The sequence below is a fragment of the Musca domestica genome, unplaced genomic scaffold (genome assembly GCF_030504385.1).
Source record: "Musca domestica strain aabys unplaced genomic scaffold, Musca_domestica.polishedcontigs.V.1.1 16, whole genome shotgun sequence".
Classification (NCBI taxonomy): Eukaryota; Metazoa; Arthropoda; class Insecta; order Diptera; family Muscidae; genus Musca; species Musca domestica.
The window spans coordinates 15,812,476-15,826,009 of record NW_026712219.1 but is presented as its reverse complement, the minus strand read 5'-3'; the positions used below and the strand labels follow the sequence as shown (position 1 = coordinate 15,826,009).

The 13,534-nt window shown below is 39.5% G+C and overlaps 3 protein-coding genes across 9 annotated transcripts in view; all 3 read left to right on the top strand.

Moving 5' to 3' along the window:
- LOC101892503 (uncharacterized) overlaps positions 1–13,534 on the top strand; it is a 247,949-nt gene that overhangs the window by 58,560 nt on the left and 175,855 nt on the right. The window lies entirely within an intron of this gene.
- Positions 4,772–10,423, top strand: LOC131801432 (uncharacterized). The gene has a single exon (XM_059120202.1). The coding sequence runs from the start codon at positions 4,772–4,774 to the stop codon at positions 10,421–10,423; it is 5,652 nt and encodes a 1,883-aa protein (XP_058976185.1).
- LOC131801418 (uncharacterized) lies at positions 8,305–12,148 on the top strand. Its single transcript, XM_059120170.1, has 2 exons — positions 8,305–8,441; positions 10,522–12,148. The coding sequence occupies exon 2, from the start codon at positions 10,624–10,626 to the stop codon at positions 11,818–11,820; it is 1,197 nt and encodes a 398-aa protein (XP_058976153.1). The 5' UTR covers positions 8,305–8,441; positions 10,522–10,623; the 3' UTR covers positions 11,821–12,148.

The following is a 13,534-nucleotide window of genomic DNA, read 5'->3' as shown; positions in this document are numbered from 1 at the left end:
GGTCATTTGGACTCATATTGGCCATATGGTGCACAAATCTGTTGGAAATAAATATGGGAGCTATATCTAAATTTGAACCGATTACCACAAATTTCAATACAGTTCATCCTTGGGCCGAACAAATATTGTTTGGGAAATTTCATCTCAATCGGATAGTAAGTGGGACCTGTATTTTGTTCACAAAATACATGGACAGACGGACGGACAAACGTTTTCGCATCTGACCTAAAAATAGTGGGATTTGTAAAATTGGAGCAAAATCGAAAATAATATTACGATGTACAAAGTTTGGGGCCAATCGGGTATTCCCTTCGAGAGTTATCGTACGCACCAGCCAGACAGACAGACGGATGGACGGACGGACACCCTTAGATCGACTACAAATATTTAGAAACGCATTTGGTCCAAAGAGACCTAGGGTCTAAAATCGAAGCACGTTTTGTATATAAATCCTCGTTAGACATATGGCACCGCCATTTTGATTACATTTGAAATTTAATGCTAATTAGTACCGCTTGTGGTCCAAAATTTCGTGCTTCATTAATTTTTCACAATTTGTACCTTTTTAGTTCCATTACTTCGCCAGAGGAAAAAAGTACCAAATTTTAAGATTAATACTGTAATACTAATACAGTACAATATTTAGTAGTTTCGTACATTTGTACCAAAATTTGCCTCATCTCATGTCTTGAGTCTTTAGTGCCCAATGCTATATTCAAACTCTTAAATAACCTACATTTCTAGTACTCTTGGGATTTAGGGCTGTATATTATGTTTTTTTTTTGTAAAAACTCTGTACTGCCTGTCTTCTTGGAAATTAAAAAAAAAATAAAATCACAAAAGTACGATTTTCGAAATCGAATTTTGTTTTTTCGTAAAATAAAAAAAATTCTAAATTTAAGTTTTCTATATTTACTTACGAATTAAACCTCACCGCAGCTTTTCTTCGTGCCAATAATAGTCAGAGCCATTTAGTACGCTTTAGATATTTTAAACCCGTTTCCCTTGGTCGTTGATGGAACATATTAAATAATTCTTCATATATTTCGAAATAGTAAACTCTGGCAACCTTAATCAAATATCTAATTACCATTAAAGTGCGTATTTCCTTTGGGTGTGGGTGAGTGCAAATTATCCCTTCCCATGTATTGCACAATTTTGTCAACCTATGCCGGCTTTTGACGCACACAAATTAAATGAGAAATGAGAACTCGTAGAGAACTCTACAAAATTTCTCTAATCTCATCGCCACATTAATACACACAGACATACACATTCATTATCAGAGGAATAGAACTCTTTTCTCCTTCAGTTACTGTATGACAGTTATTTTATTGTTGAATATTATGTGGGGTAGGGGGTGGGTGTTGGTAGAGGATAATCACAAATTAAGCATTACATACAATTCGATGCACTCGCAATGTTCCACCTGCATTTGATAATTTTGTGAGATTGAGAGAATGGCAGTGGCTTGCATGTGGTGAATTTTTATGAGCTGCAATGGATTAATGGTTGTTTCTGTTGGTGCTCCTTTTAGCTCTCTTTTATTGTGTGGTAGATAAAATGTAAATGTGTATGTAATGTTGCGTCCCTTCGTCATCGATTTGTCTAGAAACGGTTGAATTGCAAAGAAATTAGAAAGGATATGACTGTTGCTTATTGTAATTCTAGGAAAACAACTGTAAAATGAAAATGAAAAAATTCTTCGGAATTTTCACAATTCATTGTGGAATAGAGGCGATTGATTGTTTCGCTCTAAATGTAAAATACATGCCCTGGACGCTTCTTGCATGAGGTCGTTTTTTATTAAAAAAATAAAGAGGACTTTAATTTTACCTTAGAAGCCCCTCTTGATATTGAAGGAGCCTTTAATTTAACGATACCTAATACGAACTTCTATTAATGAAATTTAAATAAAGAAAGGTCTAAAAGTTAAAATTGAAGTCTTGGGACTTCATCTTTCGTAAAGAATTTATTTTAATCGGTCATATATACAGGGTGAGATAAAAAAACTGCAACAAAGTCAAACGCCATGATTTTTACATTTTTATTAAATTTTATTGAATCAAAGCAAAAAATGTCGGAAATAGCATCAAATTTTAGTATAAGTTTAGATTTGTTCGAATTAGCCACCTTTGATACGAATTATGGCCTTCAAAGGCCAATGAAACCCTCACACGCTGCCCGAATGTTGCTCTGCGGTATTTTGGCCCATTCCCGGTGAAGCGCTTGCTTGAAGTGATCGACACTTTGGTATTTTTTAGTGCCAACCTTACTTTCTACAATACTCCAAACACAATAGTCCAACGGATTGGTATCCGGGGATTTTGGTGGCCATAGTGCGCTGAAGATGAAGCGAGGAAACTCGTTTTGTAACCATTCTTGGGTGGCGAGTGCTGAGTGCGATGGTGCTGAGTCCTGTTGGAATGTCCAAGGTCTGCGGCCAAAAAGTTTGCCTGTCCAAGGCTTTAATACACCCTCCAGAATATTTTCGCGATAATATTCGGCATTTATTCTGATGCCACGGTCGATTAATACGAGCGGAGAGCGACAATCGGCTGTTATGGCGGCCCACACCATCACCATGGCCGGCCGCCGCATGAGTTCTGATGGCCAACCGAAGGTGCACATTTTCAGCTGACCTCTTTGGCAAGTAAACACGATCATTTTGTTTGTTTACCAACTGCTGGACAACGAATGTTTTCTCGTCGGAGAAAACCAAATTCGGCAGTTCACCACCTTCGTCTAAGCGAAGCAACTCTTTAGCTCGTTTGAGTCTAATTTCTTTCTGTTGCGGTGTAAGTTCTTGCACTTTTTGGAATTTCAGGCGGCCAACCAGAACTCAAGCGCCGGGTATAGTGATGGAGCAGCGACATGGCCTGAAAAGCATTTCGAAACCATTTCTAGGCTTATTTGTTTAAAAATATCGAATACAAGTTAAAGGAAATTGGTTGGTATGGCTGATAGTTGCATGCCCTCAGCTAATGTTCGGTTATTTAAATATATTTTGATTTATTCAAACTGTTGACCCTTCATCCGAAGGAGTGGGCCAATAGTTTTAATTTCGTATCTGACATACGTTTGAAAAAAATTGACCCGTTGTGCGGGAGGTACTAGAAGGGGTAGTCCGTTCAATCCGCTCTTCACATTTTATAAAAGATATAATTATTTAAAATGTTGACCCTATGTGGGGGAAGTACCAGAAAGAGTGATCCGATATCCACCATCTTCACACCAGATGTTGCGTAAGTAGAAGTTTTGGGATGTGTGAAATTTGTAAAGAATCGGATGCTCATTTTGCGTTTTACGAGCCTCATGGTTATTCAAAATTTTGATCCGTTGTGGGGGAGGTACTAGAAGGAATATACCGATATATTCCATCTTCACACCCGATCATTTGTTAACAAAAATATTGAAATTTGTGAAATTTGAAGACAATCGGGCTCTTATTTCAAATTTTATTAGAGTTACAATTATTCAAAATTTTGACCATTTGTGGGGAGGTACTTGATGGACGTAGTACTGGGAAAAATATTTTTATGTGCAAAGTTTGCACATAACGAGAGAACCGATGTTGCCCATCTCTAAACTCAATCTAAGTTTGACAAAAATATTACGATGTATCAAGTTTAGACTAAATCCGATACTACCTTCGAGAGTTATCGTGCGCACCAGCCAGCCAGACAGACAGACAGACAGACAGACGGACATCGCTAGATCGACTCAAAATGTTCTGAAACGGATTTGGTCCAAAGAGACCTAGGGTCTAAAACCGTTATTTCGAAGAGACAAGTTTGGGCCGTATCAAATGAATGATAAAAACACATGTGTCGCTGTTCTATAGAGACCCATAGTTCCTTTTGAGGATCTCCATAGAATCACATTCTGAGTCGATTTATGCATGTCCGTCCGTCAGTCTGTCCATGTATTTTTGTAAACAGAGTACAATTCGCATTTATTGCCCGATCTAGATGAAATTTTGCACAAATCATTTGTTTGGCCCAAGGAAGAACCCTTTTGAAATTGGAGATAATCAGTAAAAATTTAGATATAGCTCCCATATATATCTTCGTCCGATTTGCCTTTTATTGTGCACCAAACGTGTAATATCAGTCCAAATTGTATGGAATTTAGCACATACAACCAAATTAGGCCTGAAAATAAGTATGCCAAAATTGATCGAAATCGGTTCAGATATAGCTATTGTTCAAAAGAACATATTTTACTAACACATTTTTTAATTTTGTTTTTATTATTATTTTATTCTATGTCAGCATATAACTGACCTATATAATTATTGTTTGCCTTATGCAGGCCAATAGCCTAAATAAAGAAACACCTCGATTGGTTTCACATTGCATGGGTTATTGGCTGAAGTAATTTATTGCTTAGTTAACTTTAAATGCTAGTTTTAATGAATTCAAAAATGTATAAATAGAAAGCAAAAATAAATATTCTTGGTAGATTACAAGAAATTGTAAACATACCAAGGTTACACAATTCAAGTGTTGTGTATATCTGCTTTAATTAATATTAATAAACATTTTTTGGTGACCCCGACGTGATCCTGACAAGGATTACTTGATTCACTCATAAATTTCGAATTTCCCCCCACCAGTGGTAAGGAATTTGAAATATTTATTTGTGAAAGGAGCTAGTTACGTACAACTAGTAGCACCATCTAAGAGCCAGGAACATCTGGAGAAGAAGCCAGTACCTACATCAAGAATCTGAATCAACTGATAGCTAATCACCGTAAGGCGGATACAGTATGGATCTAGCTACAGTAATCGAGCAACAACAAGCAGCAATTGCCGAGTTGAGGAAGGCAATTGCGAACGTAAAAAAGGCTCCATTGGAAAGAAGAACGGTGGAGTTCTACAGCAAAAAGCTCAAGGAAATGGAAGCACTCTGGGCAGAGATCGATCGCAATGAAAACAAAATTCGTGCAGATCCTGCGGCAGAGTCACATCTCCATATCACCAATAACGAATACCAAGTCATTGGTGAAGAGTACAGAGCTGCAATCGACAACATCGAGGCAGACATCAAAAGGGGCAAAGAACAAATGCCTCAGAAACCGCTTCCCGCAACAAGGGAGGGGGTGCAAAAACAATCAGGCCAGTTTACTGCAACCAGCAGCGTGACTGCATTAGTGAGACGTCAGAGGGCTCTAATGCAGTCCATACAAACGTTAATAAGGGGCAATTCAGGCCAAGCTGCTCCCTGTCAGACAGTGGCTGCAATTGAAAAACTGTGGACACACGTGGAAGATATCCACTTCAAAATGTTCGAGGACTTTGATGACCCAACGTTGGTGGGGTACGATGCATCAGCCTACGTTCTCTTAGAGGAAGAGACGTTAAAGTTCAAAGAAAAAATATCGACGCTAACACAGGTCGATCATTCGTCGTCTCAGCAGAGATCAGGCGGAAACTTGGCAAATCAAGTTAATCTGCCAAAAATTACAATCCCTCAATTTAATGGGGATTATTCGAAGTGGCAGACGTTTGCTGACATTTTTGGGAAAATGATCAACGAGCAAGCCTTGCCACAAGTGCAAAAAATGTGGTATCTCAAGGCCAACGTGACTGGGGAAGCCGAGAAACTCATAAGGCACCTCGAGTTGACCGAGGCGAATTACGACATTGCCTGGAAGACACTCCAAGACAGGTACAATAACAAGAGAGCTCAAGTATCAACTATACTTGAGAGAATGCTAAACCTGCCCAACATGTCTGGCGATAGCAGATCAGTGAAGGACTTTCATGATAGTCTTCATGAATCGTTATTGGCATTGGAGGGTCTTGGAGTAAGGCCAAAGGAATGGGATCCACTCTTAATCCACATCCTAACAAAGAGGATGGACAAGACTACTCATGTGTTGTATGAGCAGTCGATTGTAGATTCGAAAGAACTCCAAACGATGGATCATTTCATGAAATGTTTGAGGAGTCGTTTCGAATCATTAGAAGCTGTCAATGGGATTCAGAAGAGCAAACCGTCAGCAACGACTGCTTCCACCACGATCCGTAGATGTCACATGTGCAAAGGTGACCACCCCCTATATTACTGCAAACAGTTCTTGGCAATGACAGTGCCCGAAAGACAGAAATGGGTTGCTAGACACAAGATGTGTCTAAATTGCTTCAAGGATGACCATCAGGCAAAAACGTGTACAAGTGGGAAGTGCAGGAAGTGTCAACAAAAACACAATACACTTTTGCATTTTTCAACGAGGCCACAAGTAGAGAACAAGTCAGCAGATTTGTCGGTTCAACAGCCGCCAACAGTAGCATCGGCGAATAGATCCCAATCATACGTACTGCTTGCAACCGCACGTGTTGCGATCAAGGCAAATAATGGAAGAAGCTATGAGTTTAAGGCGATTCTGGATTCCGGTTCACAAATTAATCTGGTGTCAGAGCGACTAGTGCAGAGGTTGGGTATCGAACCCATTCAAACATCTCTCTGTATCGAAGGTGTTGGAGGTAGATCAAGAACCGCAAACCACAGGGTCAACGTGGAGCTTAAGTCACTCACCAGCAAATTCAGAACACGCCTAGAAGCCTTTGTGTTACCAAATATAGTGCCACCCCAACCAAGCACTGAGATCGACATCACATCATGGCCTATTCCAGAAAACATAAAACTAGCAGATCCCTATTTTTATCAAACGACCAGGATTGACGTACTACTTGGAGCAGAGTTCTACTTCAACCTGATTCTCTCACAAGAACTTCGAATGTCCAAAGAGCTTCCTATATTGAAGAACTCAAAACTAGGATGGATTGCTAGTGGAAGAGTTCAGGCTGAATCAGAAACTGTGACATGCGCCGTTTTCGGAGAAGATGAACATGCTTTAGAAGATTTATTAAAGATGTTCTGGGAACAAGACGATGTTTGTGAAGACCAGAAGTTGACAATAGCAGAGGAACAGTGTGAAAATCACTTCAACCAAAATACAACAGTGAATGAGAATGGTCGGTTTGTGGTGCGATTACCGTTTGCAGACGGCCCTGAGAAAATTTCTGAATCCTTGAATATTGCAGCATCAAGATTCTTTGCGTTGGAACGTCGCTTATCTAAGGATGCAAGTCTTCACGAGCAGTATGCTAAATTTATGAAGGAGTATGAGGATCTGGGACATATGACGAAAATACAATCAAGAGAGGTGCGTGGTAATCATTACTATATCCCGCATCATTGTGTCCTACGCCCAAATAGCAGCACAACAAAACTGAGGGTTGTGTTCGATGCGTCTTGCAAGTCATCATCTGGATGGTCACTCAATGATATTTTGCATTCAGGTCCCAGGGTTCAAGGAGATCTGTTTGGAATGCTGTTGCGGTTTAGACTGCCGAGATTTGTGTTTACAACAGACATTGAAAAGATGTACAGACAAGTGCTAGTCGACAAAAGAGATCGCAAATATCAACTAATCGTATGGAGAAACACTCCAGACAAGGAACTCGAACATTACATGTTGAATACGTTAACATATGGTACGACGTGTGCCCCATATCTTGCTACAAGATGTCTGAAAAGGCTAGCAGATACGAACATACAAAGATATCCATTGGGGGCGATGGTATTGCAAAAGAATTTTTACGTTGACGATTGCATGTGCGGGTCTGACAGTTTAACAACGGCAACTGAGATGCAGAAACAAGTTAATATGTTACTACTGGAAGCTGGATTTAGACTACGAAAATGGTGTGCTAACCACTTAAAACTGCTGCATGGAATTCCTCCAGAAGATAGAGAAGTAGATCTCAATTTTGACAAATCATCAACCAAGGTTTTGGGATTAACATGGATTCCTCAAGCAGACCGATTTTGTTTGAAGAGTGATGTGAACGAATGCACCAAGGTCACCAAGCGGAAGGTCACATCTGATTTGGCAAGATTGTTTGACCCCTTAGGAATTGCGGGTCCTGTGGTGTCAGCAGCTAAGATCTTTATTCAGCAACTGTGGAAGAATAAACTTGGCTGGGACGAGGAACTGCCAGCAGAAAGGGCAGCATATTGGCTATCGTTCCGAGAAGGTCTGAAGATGTTAAATGATTTCAGGTTACCCAGACACATGTTTGATGGAGAGAAACCAACAAAAATTGAGATACATACTTTCGTGGACGCGTCAGAAAAGGCATATGGTGCTGTGGTGTATCTTCGAGCTATGCTGCCAGACGGCAGGCATATAGTCAGACTTCTTTGTTCAAAATCAAAAATAGCACCAATAAAGGAGATCACGCTGCCACGGTTAGAGCTTTGTGCCGCTGAATTGGGAACAAAACTTACTGCTAAGGTCAAAGCCGAATTGGGTTACGAAGATCTAAGGACTATTTATTGGTCAGACTCAGAGATTACATTGTACTGGATCAATTCAGAACCATCAGCTCTAAAGACGTTCGTTGCCAACAAAGTAAAAAATATACAAGGCAGATCGATAAACACTCAATGGCGACATGTGGGGACGAAGGATAATCCTGCCGATTATATATCCAGAGGTATGAAACCAGATCGTCTGTCGGGATGTCTGATGTGGTTTTATGGACCCACGTATCTACATGGAAATGAATCTCTCTGGCCGGGGCCCTTCTCAAAGAATAGAGAAAATCAATCCGATCTTGAATTCAAGACAAAATCTACAGTATCAGCAATTGCCTCACAGAGTGGGTTACAGGATATGATCTATGGAATCAACCACAAGGGTTCATTTAGACGATTACAACGTATTGTCGGTTATGTCCTGCGATTTTCAGAAAGGATAAAGGGACGCAAGCATGGAAGTTCGACAGATGTATTGACACCTATGGAGTTGAATCAGGCGATGCAACTAATAGTCAAGACCGTACAGGTGGCAGATTTTGCGAAAGAAATTCGGCAATTGAGGAAACATGGAGCATTGGACAAATCAAGCTCCATACATAGTTTAACTCCGTTTCTTGATGACAGAGGAATACTTAGAGTCGGTGGCAGGTTGGAAGAGGCAACCTTAGCATACGACACAAAACACCCGATGTTGTTACCATACAACGATCCAATTGTGAAACTCATTCTTAGCATGATCCATTTAGAGAATAGCCACTGTGGCTCACAACTATTACTGGCAACATCAAGACAAAAATATTGGATAATCAAGGGGAAGGCTATGGCTCGCAACATTGTGCAAAATTGCGTAAGGTGCACCCGGGCGAAGCCAAAGTTATACAACCAAATCATGGGAAATCTCCCACCGAGCAGAGTCACACCAGCAAGGCCGTTTATTGTCTCCGGCGTTGACTATTGCGGACCGTTATGGGTCCACTACAAAATACGAGGCAAGAGACCACACAAGGTTTACATCGCTGTCTTTGTCTGCTTCGCAACAAAGGCTGTACATTTGGAAGTAGTTACAGACCTAACAACGGAAGCATTCATTGGAGCATTGAAGAGATTTATCTCTCGGCGAGGAAAATGTCAAACCCTATATTCAGACAACGCGACTAACTTTGTAGGTGCTAAAAATCAGCTCGATGAATTCAATAAGGCTGTCTTTGGGGAGAAAGGCAAAAAAATAATAGCGGAGACGTGTTCAAGAGAAGGGATCGATTTCCAGTTTATTCCCCCAAGAGCACCACATTTTGGTGGCTTATGGGAAGCCGCGGTGAAGTCAGCCAAGCAACTGTTGCTTCGCACCACTAATAGTGCATCATTAACCCACGAAGAGTTGGAAACAGTTGTTATTGAAATAGAAGCAATCCTGAATTCCAGACCGTTGACTCCTATTTCTGACGATCCAAATGATCTAGCTGCATTAACACCTGGTCATTTTCTTGTGGGAGAACCGTTAACGGCACAGGTTGACCCATCAGCGAACCAATGGTCAACATCATTGACAAGCAGATGGAAGGTCGTATCTCAAATTAGGCATGAGTTCTGGAAACGTTGGTCCACGGAGTACTTAAATACTCTGCAAGAAAGAAGGAAATGGAGTACACCATCTCCAAACGTGGAACCTGGTCAATTGGTCATTATTAAGGAAGATAACATGCCTGTAATGCAGTGGCCGCTAGGCAGAATAACCCGAACATATAAGGGCAACGATGGAGCCGTTCGTGTAGTCGACGTAAAGACACAAAACGGCGAAATTAAAAGAGCTATAACCAGATTAGCTCCTTTATGGAAAAAGGAAAAGGAACCTCTTCCGCCTATAGAGACCAAGAGTAGGAGTGAAGAGCCATCTCCAAAGCGATTGAAGACGTCAAGCAGCATGCTAGTATCGATGATGCTTGTGGCTTTACTATTTTTACCTCTATGCTTGTGTCATTCGTTCAACATACACAAGTTTGAGAATAAGCCCGGCATCTATTTTGAAGGAATTGGAATCACAAAAGTAGTAACAGCAGAGTGGAAACTGATCACAGGAGAGGAGCTCTAAACATAGTCGGGAACCTCGCACACTCGTTATTTGGTGTCTTGGATTCGGAATATGCGGAGCAAATGACTGTGACAATTGAGAAGGCAAATGAAGACAAGCAACATTTGTTGGATCTTCTAAAAAATCAGACATCTATTATTGATTCAACAATCAACATAATTAGAAAGGACGAAGATACGAGCCAAAGGAACTTCGGCAACATGCAAGTGGAATTGAACCTTTTGGCAAATAAGGTGAAGAAAGAAGAAGATGTTGTAAAGACAACACAATCAATTATGTTTCTCACTTCACAGCTCATGCTACTTTCATCAAGGTTGAAACATATAGAAGATAACTTAATCGACGTTTTAACGGATGCTCATCATGGTCGGATAAGTCCGTTGCTACTTACGCCACATCAATTGCTACAAGAGCTCCAAACCATCAAGGCTCACATTCCTCCATCTCGTGCTCTACCCGTTCGCGAAGATAATGTTTCGGATTTCTTCAAATTAATGAAGAGTAAGGGAAGGGTTATTAAGAACCATATCATATTCGAGATTCGCCTTCCATTAGTGGATCTCCAGCAGTATGATTTATTCAAAATGATCCCCGTACCTATGCTACGATCCGGTCGATTTATTTCAATAGCTTTGAAATCAACATTATTGGCAGCTAACGTCCATCGGGATGAGTTCATATCGCTAACCGCAGAAGAAATGAACAGCTGCATACATACCACAAATGACGTTTTTATTTGCGACAACCAAGCGAAATTTAGCAAAGGCGATCGATCACATTTATGCGAGGTGATTTTCTTATTGAACAAATCGTCAGAAGCGTGCGACTTGCAATCGACCATGCACCACCAAACTTGGAGACAAATGGAACAAAAGAATAAATGGATGTTTACTCTAGCCAATTTAACAGAATTGTCCTTTGTTTGTGGTACAAAAATGACACACCTGGAGGTGCAAGGAGCTGGAACTTTAGAAATTGGGCCAGGCTGCATTTTCAAAGACAACACATTTACAATATACGGTCACTACGAAAACAAAACAACAGTGCACACATCATATCTGAGACTTAAGCCACTGGATTCCATAATCTCAAGCAGTAAGCTTGTCTTGCTCAACAAAACATTAAACAGCACCTATGAAACACATGCTGCTGAACTCGTCACCTTACACCAACAGCTAAAAACTATTGAAATCGGACGCCTTCCACAATTAATGAAATCGACGGCCATTCACCACCATACCATCAGCTATCTAGCTCTTTGCATTGGAATTGGAGTAGCCATATACGTCATTGTCAAGTTTCGCCACCACAGAACTTCCAACAATAACATGAACCCAACACCTACCCCTCGGCAGTCAGTCTCATCATCATACGTCATTGACCAGACAGTTTCTTGAACGTTCCTCGTTCAACGTGGGGGAGAATGTTCAAAAGAACATATTTTACTAACACATTTTTTAATTTTGTTTTTATTATTATTTTATTCTATGTCAGCATATAACTGACCTATATAATTATTGTTTGCCTTATGCAGGCCAATAGCCTAAATAAAGAAACACCTCGATTGGTTTCACATTGCATGGGTTATTGGCTGAAGTAATTTATTGCTTAGTTAACTTTAAATGCTAGTTTTAATGAATTCAAAAATGTATAAATAGAAAGCAAAAATAAATATTCTTGGTAGATTACAAGAAATTGTAAACATACCAAGGTTACACAATTCAAGTGTTGTGTATATCTGCTTTAATTAATATTAATAAACAGCTATAGCTCCCATATATTGTGTTCATCCGATTTTATATTTTTTTCCTCCGCAGCCGTAATATGCACTATGTAACAACAATATTTGGGGAAATATATCAAATGCAGCTCAGAAATACCTTTGCTAAATTTTATCGAGATCGCTTCAGATTTGGATATAGCTCCCATATATAACTTATTCCGATTTACCTTTTATTGTGCACCAAACGTCTAATATTTGCCCAAATTGGATGAAATTTGGCACTTACGACCGAATTGAGTCTAGAAGCTAGTATGTCAAATTTGGTGAAGATCGGTTCAGATATAGATATAGCTCCCATATATACTGTTCATCCGATTTGTTGCTTTTGTCCTCCGCAGCCGTAATATGCAATCTTTAACAACAATATTTGGGGAAATATATCAAATACAGCTCAGAAATATCTTTGCCAAATTTTATCGAGATCGGTTCCGATTTGGATATAGCTCCCATATATATTTTTATCCGATTTCAAATTAATTGTGCCCCAAAATGGGCAATACAAGTCCGAATTTAAAAGATACCAACGCTTCGGCATATTTAGTCGTTTTGATCTTTAAATTATAATTATAATCATAGCGTGTATGATTGAATTCTCCCATAAAAACTTTTAATTGTTATGTGGAGCTCTACTAAATTAGCAAAGTGGTGTAGGGTATCATAAAGTCGGCCCCGCCCGACTCTAGGACTTTCTTTACTGTTTTTTTTTTTTTTTTTTTTTTTTTTTTTGAAAAAGAGGTCTCTTTTACGTTTTCTGTGGCTAGAAGACTTTTTAAATTGAGATATGATGTTGCCAGGTCTTGTTGGCATTAAAGGTATCATTCATGTCTGTTAGGATTAGAAGACTTTTTTAGGTCTTCTATAGATTGACTTATATAGTTTGAGGCCTATTTCCAAATTTTCTATAGCTAGAAGGTCTTTCACATGCTTTCATAGCTAACTTTTTCAGCCTGTCCATAAAGGCCTGTTCAAAGGAGAGTGGTAGGGTCTTCTACCCACAGAAGGTATTTTCAAATTCTTTTAAGACCCCCTCAGGTTTATTTTACGAATGTAAGACCTTTCTCAGGTGCTATATTGGGTACATTACCTAGTTCAAGGATCTATGAATTGAAGACCTTTTTCAGAGTTTCCAAAGTTCAAAAGACGTATTTATAGGTTCAAGATAGGTTCAGATTTTGAAAAAAAACCCATGTTTGGCAAACGGGTTTAAAATAGGTAATTTTCCAGCTAATTTTAAATCAGATTGGAATCCATTGCTACAAAATTAAATGTAAACGGGTCAAAATTATTTTTGTATTTTTTATTAGTTAGTTTTCTAAAGTTTTTTAGGT